We start from the raw sequence: 22,223 nt of genomic DNA, 5'->3' as shown, positions 1-22,223 counted from the left end.
GAAACCATGAGGTAGAAGGAACGTGTTGACATTTTTTCCTGAGACAAATTGTTTTGTGCTGAAAAACTGCCAGCTTTTGTCAAATTATTATCTGCAAGTGATTTGAAACAGATTGTCCACTATCAAATGGCATTTTGTTTTATATTTCTGTTACATCCATGTCATTAAGTCCTTGTAGCCCTATTTGCAGAGAACCTGGTACATGTGTTGAACACCTCTCCTTTTGGGCACTTAAAAATATCTAATTATAAATCCAGGTTCTTAGTTTTATATACTCTAGACTGAAAATATTTAATGATGTTAATTGTGTTATTCTGGCTTCTTAGACAAGGGTTTTGCCTTCCCCCATTCTTCCTGTAAAGACAAACTACACAAACTTGCACACTTCATTCTTTAACTAAAACTAAGCTAAGAAACAGAAAGACAAGCAAAATTGTATCAGCCCTTTGTCACATTCACTTCACCACCAATAATCCACACAAAGTTTGAAAGGAAAGCTGCCAATACTTGGCATTTTCAGAAAATGCCATCAACTTTGGATACATTTCTGGGTCACATACCCTCTGGAGAAATACATTACAGTAGTCAGTTCCCAATTCAGTTAGAGATGATTTCTGCCTTAAGGCAACAGTCTACAGCCAGCATTGCATTTGTCTCAAGAGGCAAGAAGATAAGAAATTGCTCAAGCAGCTGTCACTTTTCCTCCTGTGTAACACTTGATCAAGACAGCAGACCACTCAAATACTACAGCCTGGTCTTTAACATTCCCACAATATTTATTATTTACATTTTTTGCCAAAAAATCATTCATAAATTCTTACTACGACAGCATCTTAGCAGGTGATTTGAAGTTTTAATTATGAAGCTCTGATTTGAAATCTGTACGTCAAATAATGTAATATGATGTTTATCAATTACTAATAAAATGCTAATCTGAAAAACTACTTCTGCATATAGTGGGGGTGCAAATTCCTTAAGATGCATTAAATCAGCCACCTAACAAAATCAATATGGAGAAGCAAGCTAATGTAACTCAGGAACCTCTGAAAATGAAAATTTTGAAGTGACCACTTTTAGACACTTATATTTTGAGTAACACAGTCAACAAATCACAATGATCCTTTAGGAACCTGCAAGTATCTCAAGATGTGCCTCTCATTACATCTGTGATGCAAAAAGATACTGCAAAGTGAGCCCATAACCTTCCATTGATCAGCCTTCCCTTCAGCCTTCCCATTTACACAGATTTCCACAGGGAAAGGGAAAGCTCTTTGAAAATCAAATACTGAAAAGGCTAGAAACCGTTTTCCAATTTCTTTAAATGTTGAATCAAAATTAGAGGAAATTGAATCAAAATTAGAAATCCCTACTTTTAAGATGTGTTTCACAGTACAATTTGCTCATCTATCTTTTAAGAACACCCAGGCACACCCAGCAGCTTAGAAAATTCTTCAGAATTCCAGTGGATAACTTCCCACGACATGCTTGTCTGCATGCAAGGCAGAAACAGGATCACTGCTTCATAAATTTCCATCAAGTTCCTTAAAACAGGTGAGCTTTAAGAATAAATCACAACTGTGTGATAAACACTAATCACCTAAGACCACTAGTATGTGGATCCATTGTTACAGTACCTTTTGAATAACTGGAAACTGTATTTCTTCACAGGAAGAGAAAGATGGATACAGTTACATGTTCTGCTACAGAAGAGGTTTGGAGAAATAAAACTGTGGACAGTATGAGATTTAAAATATCCAGTGGTTCCTACAAAAAGGTATCTTGTGCTGCTTTCCAATACTATAAGATGAATTTTGCACAAGTAAAAATTCCTGTTGTTTTTCTTCAGCTGTTGACATACCAGCAGAAAAAAATGGAAAAGGTTTTGTTCATGTCTCCTCTAAAATGCACGGGTCAGAGTAACACTACAATAATAGCAAATGATCAGTTTGGTACTGGAGAGTTGCATCCAAAGCAATTATAACTCAAAGTAAAATATTTTAACGATTATCTAATCTTTCCTAACTATTCCTGGAGATTAGAATCTCTATAGAAATTTGAGGTTTTATTAGTCTAATGTTAGGACAACTCAGGAATCAAACTACCAGATCCAAAAGGACTAGAGGAGGTACAGGGTAAGTGATCATTTCTTGCTAGAGGAAACAATTGTTACTTCAAATGACAAATCACACCTCTCAGCACAGTGGTTCATATAAAATTAATGAACATCAACTATGTGGAGACAGATTAGAGAAACATAGCAAGTCAATTCTGCCCAAAATTAGATCTTGGTTATGCTCATAAAAGTGTCATTAACATAATGAAATGTTGTGCTCAAAAAAGCGTTTATATAGCATGCATTTTTCTTCAATTTATATGAATCTGCAATCTCTGTCTGAACTTCAGATCTCATCAGCATTAAACAGAGCACTTTCCAACAGTAATACAGTCAGTAAACAAAAAGCAACTTTGAAATGGAAAGCTTCTTTCAGTTTGCAACTCCAATTGTTGCTCACAGGAAACACATCTTTTCTCCTTGACACACAGAGATTTACCCTGGAAAGGAACAGAAACAGAATCTGGAACTGTTTTCTCCACATCACAAGGAATGCCAACCCTACCAGATTCAAATATGCAGAGAAGTCACCAGAGTAAGGAGGAATTTTCACTCTAAGACAAACTTTTCAAGAACTTCTGCGAAACACTTACGTAGTGATCGTCGTCTCTTGTTCTTCAATTTTCTTCTTTTATTCATTCCAGCTTTAGATGGAGATTCCTCTTTGGCCTTTGGCTGGCTGGCAACTTTTGAAGAGTTCTGCTGGCTGAAGTGTGTGGGCACATGACGGGCAAGTCCTCCCTGAGATGCAAAGCTGGCATTGCACCCACCAACTACACACTAGTGAGAGAAAACAGAGCAACTGGGTCAGTGGCTGGGAGGCACAGGAGCTTCACAGACCCTGCTTTGACTTTTCTGCTTCAACTTCCACCACACTAAAGCAAAATCAAATTCTTAATGACCATGCAATTCTTAAAAAGAAAAATAAAAACGTATTTTAGAATACAATTGTTTGACGTTTTTAACTCTCAGTAATTATTTCATGAAAATTTTTATGCCATGCTGTATTTTATATTGTATAGCATAAAATTAATCTCAATGCACTGGCAAACTTTCCATAGAAAACGGGCTTCTGAAGGACTTCCCTCTTCACAGACCAACATTCCCTTCCCTTTCAAAATACTGCACTGTTACTGTTTCTCAACACCTCTCCAATGCTCTGCATTTGGTAGCTGTTAACATTCTCTAGCATCCTCCTTTCTTGTGAGGAGGCAGAAGTAACAAATACATCCTTAGCCACATTAAATTTGAAACAGCTTAATGCTCTTTGTAAATGATATAAAAATCAATGAACAGCTGCCTTACAGTTCTGTTTAAAACTAACTTCAGTAAAGCTGTATTAATTATTTATACATTTATTTTGGGATGCTGCTTTTACTTCACGAGCATTTAAGGTAGTTCTCATTTAAAGGAAATGTCCTCTCCCAAGAGAAAAGTAAGATCCAACAATAATCAAGCAGAAACACACAAACTGAATGGCAGTAGCAACTAAGACTGGCTACCATTATTGGCATTTTTATAGGTATCTGGTTCATATTTACAATTATTTCATTTGCAAAATAAGTATTTAAATTATACCATTGGAGAGGGGAAGCACAACCCTCTTCTATTGTGCTCTGAGCTTACATGGCTAATAGAAAAATGGTTTTAGAATATGCATTTCATCACTGGCTGCAATTAGCTGTGTATCCATATGATTGATTTTTCTTTGGATCCACACAATAGCAGTAGGACAAATGAGTGGATCAGCCAGCAGCAAAAAACCCATCACCAGTCTAAACCATTGGAAAGTTATCTCCTTCTACATCTGCCTGGCTCCTTCCTTTCCTTCCCCTCTCCTCCTAAAACTTCCCTTCAGAGCAAACTAATGAGGCAGCTCCAGCAGGAGCTTGGGAATCAGGAATGCTGCTATGGCTGTAGTGCTACATCATTTGAAGGCTAAAGATGAATTTCCAAGCAGACAGTAACCTGCCCCATGCCTGCACATTTGACTGGAAGACAAGAAAATAGCTTTAGAGCCCCACACGTCCCACTGCTTGCCCCTAAACCCAACTGTGGCTTTCTAACAGTGGTTGCAGAACTGAAAAGTCTATTTCTGCCTCAAACTTAACAAATGGTTTGCCATGATCAGTAGGAAAATAGTGTCCACAAGAGAAAAAACTGCTGTCTCCAGTAGCTTACTTCTTGCTATAGGACTGAAAATATGTACATAGATTTCAAGACAGTAAAAGGCAAAAAATGAAAGGATGGTTTCACTTTTTTGCGTGTGTGTTTGTTATGTGTTTTTAAAGGGATGAATCTTAGAGAGAGAAAGTTCTCTAAGCAGTGAACTAACTCAAAGTTTCCTGACAAAAAGCTGGAGGAACCTTCATGCTGTATTTGTCTCTCCCTGTCTCCCTCACTAATAAACATCTTAAGAACTGTGAAGATTTCTACCAAAATCCCCCCTATGCCTTTTACCCTGCCCTAAGATTTCCCACATTCAAACAACAGCAATATTGTTTACTTAGACTGTAGTGAGCCACAATGGCAGAAATCCCAGCACACCTGGGAATCCCAACACACTTGGGATGCTGATCTCATTTACTGCAGTAGCTCCAACACAATTTTTATTTCTTTAAATTCATACTGGACATTAAAATTTACACTTAGAGAATCTCAGGGTGGTTTGGGTTGGAAGAGTCCTTTAAAAGTGATTCCATTCCAAGGCCCCTGCTGTGGGTAAGGCCAGCATCTACTAAATGAGATTGCTAAACCCTATCAACCTGACCTCAAACCCAAACCACTTATTTTTATGAAAGATGATTTAACTCACAATCAACAGATAGGTATACAATGCATGTGTGCATTAATTTAAACATTTTCTGCTCCCCTTTTTTTTTTTTGTCCTTGAAATAGCTGTCTTGCCCATAAAAGCAGCTTCATGAAACTAAGCCACAAAATACAAATTTAGGATTATTTTCCACTAATGTGCTCCTGATTTCAGATTCCAGCTCTTTCTGATCAAACACTGTCAGAATAAAAAAGCAGTTCAAAAAAAGCCCACATCCTGAAATCCAGTCACACTGAGAAATTAAAATTTCAGTTTTACCAATGCATGCTAGAGGCCAAAAACAACCTAAAGCCTTGGTACAGTGCATGCATTACCATATTCCAAGTTAAATATAGTATCAAAAAGCCAATACCTTTGGGGAAAAAGCACTAACTATGTGTCACGTGCTTTTCTAAAACTTTTCAAACAATAATTGCATTTCTTGTCAGATGGGAAACGTTTTATGACAAACTGCAGGCTGACTCACAATATAACTTTTTTCTTGTCATGTACAGCGCAAATAATAACAAATATTCTATATAAATTATCTACAGAAGCTACTGCTAACTCTTCTTCTCTACCCAAGTTTTACTTTCAAAATCCTCAAACCAACATTCTCAGACCCCAGTATCTGCAACTTGGAACTAGAAATTGTCTTTTTCCAGAAAGTGTATTAACAGTCTACAGCCACAGCACAAAACATTTGCAGAAATTATCACATTCAGATTTTGTTTACTTTGAGACTACCTGATCATGTCTTCAAATAATCAACAGCTGATAGGTCAAAGATGACAGAGAATGCCTTTGTGGTAGACAGGAAATAGTAGAAGAGGAGAATGAAAAAATCTTACCTGATTGTTCTTTTTTTTCTCTAAAATAATATATCCAGCAATCCGTTACTAATGGGTAAAGTCTCTTCTCTCCAAAGATAAAGGAGCAGTTCAGGCTGTCACTTCAGGATCTCTGGACGGTAAGTCACACCAAATCAGCTTCCCACCAGATAATTATATAGCTCTAGAGGGCTTCTAATAAATCAAACTCAACTATTATGCACAACTTTAAACCAATCTTTTTATTTTTCCCCCAAAACCTAAATCTCAAAATTTTGCATTGAATTTGAAATACGACAGATTGGGTCCGGATTGGTGGATATGTTACTTCAAGAGAAAGTAAGTAAACATGTAAGAAGTTTAATTTCTCCAGTGTACCCATACCCACCATGATTAATGGGCAGTAATGACCAGTGACTTTAAAACAAGATACAAAAGCATCTAGCAATGCAGGTTTTTGTTCTAAATTCAAAATAACCGAATCTCCTATTTGGGTTATTTAACATGTAATTTTTTCTACTAAATCTAACAGTAATAGTTGAGACACCTGGATAAACTTTCTTATTGTCTCCACATCTGAGTGTTTGGGCAGAGTGCCTTTACATTTTACATCTGCAATGCTCTGATGGATAGAAAATATTCTGCCAAGAGAGTAACAGACATGAATTCCCAATGAAGACTGAAGCTGCATGTCTGTGTTTTCTACATTTCACCAAGCTCTACTCTACTGAGAGTTGTATTCAATGCAGTCACTCCTTCCTGAATTCTGAAGTTACAGGGAGCACCAAACTCCATTTTTAATACTACTTTCTTCCCCCATTTTAAGGAGAGCCCAGGTTGAACCTGTGCACTACCATTTGCTGTCACTAAAAACATTTACCCCACAAGAGCAAACCCTGCATGACTTTTCCTGAACATGAAGAGCCTATCCACTGGAATCCATGGGGAAAGCAGCTGCTAGCATGCCCACATGCATCCTTATAGAATCATTTATGTTGGAAGAGACCTTTGAGATTATCAACCTTAATGATATATGCAATTATTATTATTTTTATTATTATTTTATGCAATCATTTTGCATAAAACCTCCCACTATTTCACGCTAATCTACCATTTGTGCTCAACATCTAAGAGTTCATTTGATGTGTCTTTAACTTTTACTGGCAAGTAACACTTGATTAATTTATTTTTGCCCCTGCACAGCAGAAAGCATGCTGGAAAGTGCGGGTTGTCCCAACTCCTTTAACTATTGCAATACTTATTACTTGTAACAGGCAAGTTTAGGACAAGAAAGATGGAATATCTTCATTCACTTCTTTTCAACTTGCCAAGGACAGTTTGTTGGAACCAGGATGTTTTCTAACTCAGCAGATTCTTCCTCTATATCCTGACTATAAGGTCTGAAAGCCAAATTGCTGAACCCTTAACCAGCCCTGCATGCTGATGATTCTGCACATATTCCACTGGTTCCTAACAACCTGCAAAAGTGTGCAATTAAGAGATCTGAAAAAGAATAACGTTGAGGGTTTTCTCTCTCAACTCTGTCTGTGATATCACACACAAAGATGAACACACTAAATGTCTTTGGAGAGAATACCTATATTCAATGAATGGCTACAATGACAAAATAAAATGAAAAAGACTGGCTAAAATCAGACTGATGTAAAGGAAATGACTCTGAGAGGAGCTGGATCTACACTGTCAAGATATTGCCCCACAGAAAAAAGAAGCTAGCATAACAACAGTCCCAAAAATAGGTACCCAAATGGAAATTTGTCTTTTCTGTGACACAGGTACTGCAATATTCATGATGAGAGGGACACCCTACGCCACACAACCAGGAAAAAATAGGATAAACTTCAGCAAATATGAACCATTTTGCCTTGACAATTTAGGAGTGGGTTCATTTCTGTGACAAATGAACTGCACAGCCACATGGCTGATAGGAATGAATGGAAAGGGCAGGTAAAACCCACAAAGAACTTTCAATAGCAAAGCAGAACAGCTCATTTAGAGCTGAATGGAGCTTTTAGTCAAAGGACAACTCCATGTGTATCACAAAAAGAGATAATTAAACCCAAAATGTGCAACTACATAAAATGAGCCCATTTGCAAGCAAAAGGGGAACTGGACAGGGGTAGATTCTTTAATGCAAAAGAGAGTTATGTTTGAGACAGTCCCCAATGCTTTTCAATTTAAGAAAATACATTTCTCTCTTCACTAGAAATGTAAGAATCAATCTGTGATACACTTATTACTCTCTTCTGGCCACTGTATGATTGTAGTGGTCTTTTACCCTTACAAAAATAAGATTTCCATGCTTTTAGTTGTCATTTTCCTTGATTTAAGATTCTTTGTTTTTCTTTGAAACATCCTAAATAGCAGTTCTTCAGACAACAGCATAGAGCTGTACTATTTCCATTATCACTTCTTACAGATTTTTCTCTAAAATCCCAACATTGTATTTTAACTAAAACACTGAATAACTACTTTCTGCAAGTTTTCTAAAATGACAGATTCCTTCCTTTTGTGTTAGGATTCAAGGATATTCTCATCAGGCAACTGAAGTTTCATTTGTAATTTAGGTTTTGGGAGATATTTTGTCTGCAGTAATTTTAAAGAATAACAGGTCTTTAAACCAACTCTGACTTCAAAAAATCTGGCTTTCACTGAAAGGTGAGCAATTAAGATTTATGAGAGAAACTAGGTGCATGAAATTGGACATGTTGGCTCCATTTTTGACTGACTGCCACAAAACAATTAATAAAATGTTCTTGAACTGGCCAAGACTAATATCCAACACTTCAAGTGTTTTTTGCCTCAGAGAGTAGATTTCTAGAGTTAGCATTAAAAAAAAGAAGCAGCAAATGAAGCCAGTTAAATAATAGATTGCCACCACAGACACTCACATACTTGGCTACCTCATGTGAGCCCTGAAGCCTACTTCAGCATAAATGACAGGGGAACAAAAGATGTTACAAAATTCTATTCAGACCGCAATTATCCTCCATTCAAAGCTCCCAGGAACAGATTGAGAAATACAGGGATAAAAAACAAACAGAGGGACTCAAGACAACAGCACGAAAAAATGCTGCAGTGACACACATTGAGCCAGGATGATTAACTACTGCAACCCTCAAATGTTTTGTTCTCTCCCTCAGTAAGACCAGAAAGTACAGAAAATCAGCTGGTGAAACAACAGATATTGAACACAAGATGATGATTAGCAGAAACAATTATTGACAATTTTAGGGTTCTAGCTGTAACTAGCCAAAAAAACGAGGGTACCAACTGAAATTGCCTTTGCTAGGTAAGCCTGACAGACTCCAAAGCACTGCTGGTGTTTCTGAGCTATGCCCACCTCTTCAAGACAATGGCTCTAAAACCGAGTTTCTTTGATCTAGACCAAATAAGAGGACAGATTAAACTACTAAAAGACTTTCATCCAAGAACAAAGCTTGCCATTATACTTTGAGGTAGACAAAATATTTAATTCCAAACTAGAGAAAACCTAGGGTACAAGTTTTCTCTGGTAACTGGTGGTTATTATTAATAATAAGAGATTAGGATTAAAGATTAGATCAGTGCCTGGAACAATCATATCTGCAAACTTGCAGGGATCTATGATCCTTACCCTACCCTTCCAAGAGGATGCTAAACTCATTCCTTCAAACACAGGCAATGATAACCTTAAAACTCATTTTCCTGTGGTTACTTTCTGAGTCAGAAATTTTCAGTCTAAACTACACAGTTCAGTATGGAAAAAATCTGTTTATTAAAAAAATCTTTTTCACATGCAATGCACTATTTTTACTATCTTGGTTTTGAGTTTAATTTCGTTTTGTTTTCTGTCATAACTGTTATTAAAACCTATATAGGAAACGTAACTACAGAAAGACACTCCTGTAACAGAAAAGTATTTTTAGTAATAAAGCTGCCTTAAAATAAAAATTTTTAAAAGTGGAAGATATTACCTGAGGAGAAAGAGAAGAGGGAGAAGACAGGGACTAAAACTTGGTGGGGGTGGGGGATAAGGAGGCATAAAATGCTACCTGAACTCAAAAAAAAACCCCAAATCCTGTTTCATTTTCATATCCTACATGGAAGAACTTCAGTCTGAAGGAGTGTGGGTGGGACTTACCATCAAGTGATCCAGGATTGACAGCTATGAACTGCCCCAACTGTATCCATAAGAGGATGAAGCAACTCATTAATAACGGATTGGTGGATATGGGAATGATAAACACTACTATACCTAGAACTGCAGGTACAGATTAAGGGGAGAAAGAAAGAGAAAGTTAGAAAATATTGTGCAGGAAATACAGTCAGCTCAATGGCCCTGCATTCCTGACTTCCTTATTCTTTTCAGAGAAATGAACCTTAAATAGCCACTGCCAGTGCTTCTACTGAATGTAACAAAGGCAGTTCTCACTCACACACAGAATGTGCACCACCAGCCACGATGCAAAATTCAATGTGGAAGTGCAAAGTATGAGAGAAAATATCTCACTGTTACAGTGTAAGCAGCTCAACTGCAAAATGCACAAACCCCCTGAAGTTTAGCACTTCTTAGTTTTACACTCCCTGCCGTTTATAGATTAAAAGAAACAGGGATAGAGAAGCAATAACAGTTTCTTCACCTGCTTTTAGATAAGAATAGGACCTCTGGGCACTATTACTGCAAAGAAGAAGGCTCAGCTCACTTTTTAAGAGATCTTCCAGTGATGGTATTTTTCAATTGAGGTATTGGGAAAAATAAAGAGAGTTTTTTTAAAAATAAGAGATAATGTATGATACAATGAGCCTTACCTTGAAAGGTTTGTCCCCACTGTGTGTCAGCATATGCCTCTGCAACCAACTTTGACTTGTTGAAGGTGTGTTATATACTTTGCAACCTTTCCACAAGCAAACAAACACCTAATAGAGTAAAAATGTGGTAAGTTTACACAAGTCAGAGAGAACAGTAAATTAAAAAAAAGCACATTAGCAAAGAAGGCTGTTTTTACAACACTTCAAAGAATTCTGAACAACAACCATTTATTTTGAAACACACTGCTCATATCTCACCAAGAAAAAAATAATTACAACCCCAAGTATTCAATAAAACCAGGTCACTGGAAGAAAATACCAACAGACAGATGTTCCTGCAGATAAACAGAATAGAGAGCAACAGGATCTGCTGTATTTGTGTTTGCACCCAGTATCTGTATCCACCAGATATGGAGACTGAACATTTTTACATGAAAAAATTTGCATTTTCTGGGTAGTAACGATAGAAATAAAATAATTTACCCTCATAAGCAATTAATTTTATTTGTTGAGCATGAAAAAATAAAAACTCTTAATCGTAATGCAGTTTATATAGCGGAGTTTTGTATTCTGGAATACCAGATACCTCTAGTTAGGGCCTTATATTCAATTCCTGCTGAAGGAAGCTCCCATTTCTCATAGGATTCAAAATCTATGGGTGTTTTGTGATTCCAGTGTACAGAACAATCACATGCACAATAGTGCATTAAGGGGAGCAGAACTTACTCATGCTGCTTTTCTCTCTCCTCTCATTGTGTTTATCTGTAACTGAGGGAATAAAAAAAGCTCAATGAACTTGCCTTTCATTAGAATTTCCTCAACAGGTCTGTGGGTGAAGGGAGGTAAAGCCCTAATTTGTCACAGCAAAAGAAAGTTCCCAGGAACAGCACTGTTCATAACACAGGTTTTCAGAAATGCAGGAAACTAATTGGATTTCAGTTTCTTGTTCTCTTTTGGAGAATAAAACCCCTCAACCTTCAAAAGATTTTATTTTCAAAATGAAAAAGCAGCCACGGGAGTTCTACGTTCTTGCTGTATAATAGATCCATAACCCAGCTTTACCCAGACAAAGCTGGGAACCCCTCCGTGTCTGTGTGACTGATCCAGACCTACTGACACAAGGCCCAAGCCCCTAAAACCTTTGGAGTCTGCCACTCCTCAGCTCTGAGATGCCCTCAAAGCCACAGAATTGGAATTTCTGAGATTTCTGGCTCTGCAACAGCTCCATAATTGTGCCAGCACTTCCATCAGCAACTGCAGACTGCAGGGCACTGGGCAGAGGTGTGTTACTGTGAAGTTACAGAAGGGGAAAATACAAGCACTTGTGTTTGCAACCACACACCAGAAGTCTAGACAAGGCTTCTTGGGAGCCCCTGTCAAAAAGCTGAACCCAAAATATTTCTGAAATAACATCTTTCAGAAGCAAAACTGCTTTGCCAAAAAGTTTCCCAGGCTCTTCATGGATGTATCTGGTTTGGACTGGAGCCATGACATCGGTATTAGGTGGAAAAAATACATTTTACCATGCAAAGATGTTTATCTTACTCCTTTCCATTCTCAATAAGCAACTACTTGAACCCTGGCTTTTCTTCAAATTTAGAGCCACTCCAGTTAAGTAAAGCAAGTAATTGAAATCCCATTAGGTAGGATCTGAAATCCCATCAAAAGCACAACACAATTTCCAACACGCTCGAACACCTCACCGGCAGGTGGCAGACAAATCCCTGAAACAAACCCACCAGGATACACCCCCTTCCACAGCACCACCATGGAACTCCTGAAAAAATAAACTCCAGCAGGGAGATTCAAAAGTGTGAGCCTCCTCTTTCAAATATACAAACGCAGTCCAACATTTTCTAAATAAAAATACCTACAAATCATGTCACACGAAATATAAGTGACAAGAAATAAAATACAGAAAAAAAAACCCCACCCAGAATCTGCAAAATCTTCTAGCTCCTTTTCAAGAAGTGTTAAGGAGGCATAGATGGGATAACAAAGATCCAAACACACCTTATTCATTTCATTGTTTCATCCAGGTTTCATGGAACACTTTTATACACCTGTGGACAGAACTCAGAAATCATCTCATGGGTGGCTAAAAAGCCACTGCACTGGATGGATGATTCTGTTTAGATACTGGACTGAAAAAAGCCATCAAATATGAAGCTGAAAAGTTCAATCATGCCAAAAAATATTAGCTAAATACAGCCAGAGTCACAGCTGTCTCAGTGACACATTTACATAATAAATTAATTTTAATTTTAAATTAATTCAGTAATGCAAATTAGCATTTCATTTAAGTTTCTTATTCACTGAAGATAAAGTTCAGCAGCTGAACATTTTCCTTCTGAAGAAGTAACAGGACAAAAAGCCAAAAGATAATAACTATTCTGCTTCAAGAACTGATACTACCTCTCCCAGAAATTGAAGAGCTGCAACACACAGTGCCTAAAGCAGGCAGATTGCCTGTGCTGGATGTAAAGGTAGTTTACATGATGTATTCCAGGCATCAGAGGTAATTTGGGAGCTTGAAGATGGGAGGTAGTTAAGTACAAAGTTGAAATTACTCTACTAGAAGATGTTTTTAAACATCAAAATTGAGACCAATTATCATTTGTCCAGGGATTAGACTAGAATTTACATGCTATAAATGCAACTCAATTTAAAAAAAAAAAACCAGATGCAATTATATAGAAAGTAAACTTGCCATCAGTATTACACACAGAGCTGTTTTGTTGAGATTTTGTACTCTTCAGTCAGTCTCACATTTTCCCTATTTACATTATGGATAGATTTTACCTGTAGTGAGACTCCTTTGGTAACAGTACATTAAGAGATTTAAGAAAATGAATTCCAAGTGTGAGTATTTAAAGACACACCAGCAGCTTCAGAATGCTGAGAAGTCAACACACAATCAAAACCCTGGTATTCTCAAATAATTTATTGAAAAGAACTGACTACATTCCTAAAGTTAGGCTGCTAACTTTGCTGCCACTACTTACAAAACTAGAATTTTGAAACAGAAAATTTGCTACTGTCATTTCAAGAGCAAAATATTGGCAAACAAGAGAGAAGGAAAACCCAAAAGGAACACCAACCCCTCCTCGCTGCCCATCCACGTGTATGGAGCGGATGTGATCGGCCAGGTCCGGGCTGGAGCTGAAGCAGGCGTGGCAGTGATCCCAGCAGCAGTTATAGGCAATGCTCTTGGCAGAGGAGGCAGGAACTCCCTGCCCGTTCATCATCACCGGCGTGGACCGCCCGCTGGAAATTGTGCTGTCTACATCCATGATAGTGCTGCTTATGCTGCAAGAGAAAGAACCCACAACTAAATCAGAGTTTGTATTTGTTGCACGTTAACAGAGCAAATCAAAACTGCAGCTCTTTGTTTTGGATATCTTGAGACAGGTTGAAAAGAAGACCTTGCACAAATTTATTATGTATTGTGGTTCATCACTTTATTAAATAAATGTACAGTTAGGAAACAGTTACTCTTACTCAACAGTGTAACTTCTTCTGGACACTGGTAACAAAAGGGAGGAATGGAAAATCTTCAATACATTGAGCCCAGCAACCCCTGCCAACATTAGAGCCTTAAAAAGAATACAGCACTTCGGTTCTATATAGGGTTTAAGGTGCTCCCAGATTGCCCCAGCACAATGTGCATGGTCTGAACTAATGCTGTTTGGTTTTGTTTGCAAACGTTCCACAGAAGTCAGAACAAGCAGAGGAAATCTGTGGCCAGCAGGGGTCACCTCCATCAGCCTTGCTGCTCTGTACCTTGGCAGATACAGACAAGTGTCACACGGACCAGAAAAAACTTGCAGAGCACGCTCTTCCCACATACAAGCAAAAAGTATCGAGATGGATGTTCTTCCTCATTAAACAGCTACTGATATACCTTTTTTTATCTTGTTAATCTCCTCAGTTGCCATGAGGGCCTCTGAGTTTTTCTGTTCCACAAAGCCACAGCATTACAGAACAGCTCATCTTTGACAGAACCTCAAAGACCAGGTGGTCACATTTGCTTAAACAGAACAAGTGAGATCAGATTGCCTGCGGTCTTGTCCAGCGGAGTTGTTAATGGTTGTGTTCAAAGGCTGGGATTTCTGCTACCTTTCTGAACAATTTTCTCAATGGCTGACTAACCCTGCTGTGGGGGAGGGAGAAGTTTCCCAACATCTCATCAGAATTTCCAGTGCTGCAACTTCTGTCTCTTGTCTCTCATCCTTGGCAGCTGCAGGGCTGAGATGACTCTGCCTCCTCCATTGTTAAAGCTCCCTATCAGATCAGTGAACACAGAATAACCCTGCCCTCCTCCTCCCAAAACGGAAGGAACACACGCACTCAGCCCCTCTGCACACTGGATTTGTTTCAGCACCCTGGAGCCACCTTGGAGAGCCTCCACCAGATCCTCTCCAGTATCTGTACAACTGGGAGATGTTAAACCATTCTGCTTTTAAGGTACAGGTGCTGTTCCTCATTTTTACCACCCCTGTTTAAAAGCCCAGTATTGTTCTATTACACACTGAGACAAATGAAAGAAAAATCAGCATTAGTCAAAATCTGAAGATACCATGAGCATGTTTGCTCTTCTGCTCTAAGAGTCCCTGCTAGTGATTTCACACATAATCTGTATCTTTCTGAACCACTACTGTGCTAGCAGGTCTTTTTCTGGGACAGATTTTGAAATAATCACAGATATTTCCTTTGTTTAGATTTCCCATTCTCACCCACCATGCAGATTCCACAGTATTTATCAACAAAAAGTGCCTTGCCTTAAGTCTAAATAACAGATTCCCTTTAGTAATGCTCCCAGTTAAAGCTTCAGTTTTAACTACTCTGAGTAATTTCGTTTCATGAACAAACTCTTATCTCAAGAGATACCAGCAACATAACATATCCCAACCACTGAATCCTTAAAAAATCATCTTCCAACTCATTTGCCTCCATCTGTTATTAAAACTGTCCAACCATTTTTAGGCCTTTGTCTTTCAAGTTAAAAAGGAAATTTCAGGTGTCTTTTCAACACCTTTTTGCTTTAATGAAGTTGTATCAAATACATAGTTCCTAAATGCTACACAAATACCACATATGCCTTTCTTCCACCCCACTCCCAATTTCAAACAAGGTCTAACAATTTAGAAGGCACAGCTCCTATGCACTGAAGTCATGTAGGCTGTTTGCTACTACACGGCAAATTTGCATGTGTCCATTATTTTTTTCTTCCCTTTTCTACACCCTGAATACACAGAGCTTTCCATGATCCCTTCCCCATGTATCCCTTCCCTCCCCAGTAATCTTTACTCCTTTTATGATGTACAACCTCCCAATCTGTTGCTAGCAATTATAAAAATATTCCAGTGGCCCTGAGCTGAAACTCCCAGCCCCAGCAGCATTAACAGCCACTAACTACATGTCCTGTAACAGCATTTTAGGATCCCTGTAGGAAATTGTCAGAAGCTTCATCTGCAAAACCTGTTGCAAGTAATCCTAATTTTTCCACTGTGCCAGGCTCACAATAGATGCAGTTATGGGACTGACATCTTCTCCTACCTCAATGCCTAGGCCAAGAATGATCCCCAAAAATAAAATCTGTAAAACTGCACCGTGAAAGCAAAATTTACCCATGATGACAGGAAAATAGAATAATTAATTACAGTTAATTGTGCCACTGCCCCATCTCCCCCTCAGTTTAAGCTACCCAAATACAGCTTTCTCAAAATCACACTTGGAAATAGGTTTGGACACACAGAATGGCACAAAGCCCAGCCACTTCTGCCACAGACAGCGCTGTTACACGGATCAGTGCTCCCGACAGGAAGCTGCTTAGCCAAGGATGGCAAAACACTGCACACACAGCACTCGTGCAACAGCTGCCTCACACAGGCTCAGGTCAATAAATAACCCTGCCTTTCCCACAGCTGAAAGGTACCAAAGGAAACTGCTTCCCAAATACTGCCAAGGAGGAGTTCAAAGCCACTCCAGTCAGGATGAGTTTCTACACCCACAGCCAGCATTAGGTCCATTCTCACACCCCCCACCGTACAAGCAGACCTGTGACTCAGAGGACATGCAGTGCTGGTGACCACGGGGCAGAGTACGAGGGGTATTCAACACAGTTCCTGGGTTTACAGTCTGCTCTGAAGCGGGAAAGCAATGAGGAAATGTGACCCTGAACAAGCTCTGTGAAAGCATTTTGGGGCAGGGGAAAAGTACATCCTCACACAGGTGTGTGTCTGTGTGGTTTCCCTGTTCCACAGGCATGAAATCTGCTTGATCCCTTTAAGAAGAGATCTAAAAACTCCCCTGAAAACTATCAACCCAAAGCATGAGAGTTTAGTTCACACTGCCAGTGCAGTGCAACAGACCTTGACACAAAATCACAGGTCTCTAATTTTACAGCCTAAGGAATGCAAATGCTTAGGCTCTGTGGTTTTTTATAAGTTATCCTGCCTTCTTCTGGAGAAAAATATGTGAAAGTCAACTGATCCCAGCAAAAGCTATCGTGATAAGTAGGGTTATTAATGACATAACAAACCAGTAACAAGCTAATTTAGCTGTTACTGTTTAAATGTTTGCTGGGTCCAGGTTTAATAGCCTAAGTGTTTGCTAAGGGCTAACAGATTAAAATTTTGTATCAGAGGAACTGGAATGAAAAAAGGCTGCCCATAGTACTTAAACCAAGTAGTAGCACATAGAATATGGAAACTGAGAATGAAGTGCTACACTGGACTGTGATTCTACAAGCTATTCAAAATCCTGTCTAAAAATGGGAAAAAACATAAATCCAGTTGACCAATAACAGCTCAATATTTAAGACAAAATGCCCTCCTTCCTTCTAGTTTTAAGAACATTGAAAAGCACAGACAAATACTGCTGTAACAGAACCTGCTAGAGAAATAACTCAATGGTCTACAAAACAAAATGACCAGGAGTCACACAACAAGAGATCACCAGGTTTGGATCGATAGATTCTTGATAGAATTGATAGATTTCTTGATAGATTCTTGGTAGACTCTAATGCAAGAAACTCTGCCCGGGCACATTCCTTCTCTAGTAACAATCTGTTAAATAAAAATGTAACATACATTTTTGTTTCCTCTTCTGTGTCTCCAGAACCAGTGTATTATCAGGTGCCTCCCAGTACTAAGAAATCTAGAATTAGCTTCTGTCTCACTTAGCAAGTTCTGTCCCTCACTAAAGAAGTAAAGGCTGCAAAGGGAATCTGTGAAAGACCAGTGCCCAGTGCAGCTCTAGCGTGTGTCGTTTTCTCTCGTCTTTCATACCCTGAGAAACATCAGGAAGCTTTTCAGAGAATAGTCTGCAGTGTATGTGACATCAAAGACACTGACTTGGGCGGTCTCTTGACCTGCCCATTTCGAGATGAAGCAGAAAGATAAATTTTACAGTCAGAGCTGTGGCTGCTACTAAGTCTGTGAAGACTTAACTGCAACACTGTGTCTGCTAGAGCTGCCAATTCACCCGCTTTATTGTTTCTCAGAATTTCAGACAGCCCGTGAGGACAGGACACACAAGCAAATAAAATGTGTGCACAAACACTCACAACTACAGAAAAGGTGTGTGTATCTTTCAGTCTATGAACAGGGCTTTTCAATCCAAACTTTCTATCTGCTTGGGATGATGGAGAGAAAGGTTCCTTAACAAAGGGAAGGTAGTAATGGAAATTACATCCTTCTGCTTTCTCACCCCAAATCCATAAAGCCTCCAAGTGGAAAAGTAATAATGTGCGTAAGAGGAAAAACCAAAGTAAGAAAAACACAGACATCCTGGTAATAGAACAGAGACAGAAAACAGATTTTTAGCTAGCCAAGTTAAAGCAAGTTTTTCTGCCTTTTGCTGAGTCCCTTTCTGGCAGGCAGCTCTGTTTAAAGCCTGCCTGCCACTATCAAAGCAGAATGACACGGGCAGCACTGAGGCGCTTGTGGCACTCCCCTCTTGCCGGTGACAGACAGGTCTGGGGCTGCTCCCAAGCCGTGGGCAGGCTCCAGCTCCATTGTAATGGATCTATGGAGCATGGCCTGATGAAGAACATCAGACATTGGAGTTTCAGCGAGTTCAGCTCAGGGGTCATCCCAAACAATGGAGCATCAAAAACAGTCACTGCTGGAGAGAGCTTGCACACACAATAGCAGTTTTTAAGAAGCGCCATTCAAAAGACTGACTAATTACTAAAATTTAGAACTGTTACAGCAAGTACAACATGATCTTCGAGCTTGTTGTCCTTGTTTTCAACCAAATCGAGCACCTGAATCAACCTGACATAAAAATCACAGGTTTAGAGGCAAGAACTGAATGCCCTTCTGAAATGCTTTACTAAACCCACACCTCATTTCACCGAGCAGTGTCTGCCAAATGCACCAAGGTACAACTGAAAATACAGAATCTTCTCAGGGGGGTCAGACATTTTTCTCTCCTCCTACAAATTTCCTCCTACCAAGAGATTAACAGCTTTGAAAAGATACTGACATTTAAAATGCGTTCATTAGGCAGAAACATGCAAGCTCAAGTAGAGGAATAATTACCTCAAAGGCATTGTTTCAGGTCTTATTTTTACCTGTACTTATTTTACCTGTGGCTAGAAATAACACAGTCTTCATTATCAAGAACATTAAGGTATTTTTAGCAGCACTTTCATGTTAAAAGGCTAGTGCTTGCACAATCGAATGCATATAGCTGGTTAATTTAGTTCAAACTGTATTTAAAAATAATCCTGAAACAAAAAATAATACCTAAAAGCTTGTAAGAAGCTGCCAATCATTTTCAGTTCATAGAAAACAAAAAGCATTTTTCAAGCACTTTAAATTCTGGATTATTCTGTTTCCGAGCAAAATTAAGCCAGTGTTGGGAGTTGCATAAATATGGACATTTTCTATAAGAAAAAAAAAAAAAAACAAACACAATCCAAATTATTCACAATTTAAAATGTACAAATTTTAAACTACATATTATAGACCTGGGCTCTAATTTTTGTGTACATTTAAATGTGATTAAAACTATAATGAGATTATGATTTATTGCATTAAATAAAAAATGGTAGACTGCACATCACTGCTGTCACACACTTGGCTCTCTGAGGAGATTCTTTTCCTCACAACTGCAAGGAATACCCTCTATTGAATTTAATGAATGAAATGTCCAAAATTTATTCTTTCTCTGATTTTGTTACTCTTTCAGAACAACAGATAGTAAGAGTCGAGCAGGAATATCACCAAAAAACCTGAAAGCACAGCAAAATAATTTCGTTTTTCATTTTCACCAAGTCCCATTAGCAACTGCCCACTTGAAGCGAGAGCAGAGCCAGGCACTGAACACATGCACAAAAGCCCAATCAATTTGCTATTATACTTTTAATGTCTGCTAAACATACTCCCTGTAGACCTTAAGTGAAGTAACCTTCCCTCAGGCAAAACGCAGCCCTGACAGATGGGCCTTACACCGTGGCCCGGAGGGTCAGCAAGCAGCCCTGCGCTCCGAGCAACAGGAGCTCATCTCGGGCTGGAGCACCTCCACCCACAGCCGCTCCCAGCGCCAGATGTTCACAGGTAACCACAGGAGCCAGCTGAATTCAGCTGACACCAAAACATCCTGACACGTCCGACACGGAAAAAACTCATCTTGGAAAGCAGCACATGAAAAATGAACAGCTATTTCAGTGAGCACACGCTGCAGGGCGCTGAAACCATCATCTGCACATTACTCCAAGTTTTGAGAACAGTTTCTTCTCAAGTACACAGCGATAATCCAGCCATAAAACATCAAATCAGCGGATTGCCTCCGAAACCAAATGCTACTAATCTTACTGGAAGTAAACAAATTAAGGATTAAAAAACAAACAAATAAAACACACAAAAATAAACACCCTGCTAGTTTTTCTTTCTCTTTTCCTAGTCAGTGAAATACTCTGTCATTTCCCCTTACAGCTGCAGCTACATCGGTCTAATCCATGAGGGAAGCTCAAGAAAGAAAACTGAAATGCTACAGTCAGATAAAACAACCTCAGCATAATGGGAACACTGTGAATGGCAGGCACATCTCACAGCAGCTTCAAGGGTTAAAACCTAGAAATCAACAGAAAAGCTTTTACCACCTGCAAGACTAAATCACAACTAGGTACTAATCCCCAAAGAAAACAAACAGCACCGACTGCAATCATTCAATTACAAACACCAAGTCAAAACAGAAACATTGAAAGAAAATAATAATGACATGCTTGGTGACATCCCCCAGCACCTCATTATTTTCATTTCACTAAGAAAACTTGAGAGCGAAAACAAAAAGTTCACCATTTTTCCCACTACTCCCATTACTTTCCAAGATAAGAGGTGGAAAATTGTGATGTACAGCTCTGGCCAAGGGACAAGTTCCACAAAAACAACAGCTTTTCAACACCACCAAATTCAAAGCAATTTGTGCTTGCTACTTCCTAATGCAATCAGGCTAAGATAATCCTCACAAAACTTCAAAATGATCAAATTATTAACCTTTGGCTCCCATCACTGAGAGAAGGATCTTTCACCTGTCCCATTTTAAAATATCTCCATCAATTCCAAATATCTGAGCCATGCATACAACAGATTAGTAACAGAAATTGTTCTACTGGCTCCTAAACAAAAGCAGAGGAAGAATAAATTCCTGTGGTTTTGTGTTAGACTTAATTAGTACAAAATTAATTAATTAGTAAGATTTAATTTTTGCTGACATTCAATGAGTATTAAGCAAACTTTAATGCCAACATCTTTCTGAAGTTAATATCAGAATATCTGCATGGGGCTACCAGTATATAATAAAATGCAGGGCTCAAACCAATTATACAGGTGGCCAAGGAGATTTCAGTTCATCTTTCTGCTTTATGTTCTCCAAATGATCATGCCAACTTTAAAGTTAGATTAAAACAAGTCCTAAGAAAAATAAAGTTCACAAAACATGAGCAATCATCATGAGCCAGCAACACAGCAGAAAAGCTTGAGACTTGCCTGACCTTTTTTTGTTCCTCTGCCCATCTTTGGTAAATTTGGTATTTTCTGATGCATCTAGATTGGTAACAGATGAACTCCTCCTACTAACTTACAATTTAATTCCCTAAACCAAACATTTATGCTTCACAAGCAAAACAGTTTGTCTTACTTTAATAGATGTAGTTTGATTGTGGCATGAAAAAAATCATTATGCTTTAGAGCTCTTAATAGTTCCTTTTCATCGAACCAGCAACGAGCCCAGAGAGAATCTTCAAAGGAGACAGAAACTTCAGCTACCTGCATATCTAAGGGTTTTTTTGACTGATTTTGCTGAGAAAACCATTTAAATTTAAACCTTTAAATAGAAAGCATTCAAAATAATTTCATGACTGATAATGATCATTTTCTGAGTTCAGGAAAACCTACCACCAGTAAGAAAAAAAAATAGTGTACGTGGATAAACCACCATGAAAAAACAAAACGAAAAAAACAAAAAACACACCCAGAGCAAAGAGAGAATGCAGAACACTAAATGGCTGCCAAACAGAGAGATAATTCACAGGTCAGCAAGAAATCAGAACACCTGGATCAAAAGAATAAGCCAGGACTACGTGAAGTGCAAGTCCAGCACTGTGTTTCGAAGGCAGCACCTCCTGCTCACGTCTGCTCTGGCACAT

General features: G+C 38.7%; 1 protein-coding gene across 2 annotated transcripts in view; it reads right to left on the bottom strand.

The window, feature by feature from the left end:
* Positions 1-22,223, bottom strand: part of AEBP2 (AE binding protein 2) — a 41,274-nt gene that overhangs the window by 9,629 nt on the left and 9,422 nt on the right. For both annotated transcript variants that reach the window (XM_063395210.1, XM_063395211.1), the window contains exons 2-4: positions 13,666-13,873; positions 10,565-10,672; positions 2,707-2,893 (exon numbers count right to left, since the gene is read on the bottom strand). In XM_063395210.1, the coding sequence (XP_063251280.1) occupies positions 2,707-2,893; positions 10,565-10,672; positions 13,666-13,873 (503 nt within the window). The remainder of the gene's footprint in view (positions 1-2,706; positions 2,894-10,564; positions 10,673-13,665; positions 13,874-22,223) is intronic.

Source organism: Prinia subflava, chromosome 4 (assembly GCF_021018805.1).
Source record: "Prinia subflava isolate CZ2003 ecotype Zambia chromosome 4, Cam_Psub_1.2, whole genome shotgun sequence".
Lineage (NCBI taxonomy): Eukaryota > Metazoa > Chordata > Aves > Passeriformes > Cisticolidae > Prinia > Prinia subflava.
Note: the sequence above shows the minus strand (reverse complement) of the source record. Positions and strands in the feature narration are given on the sequence as shown.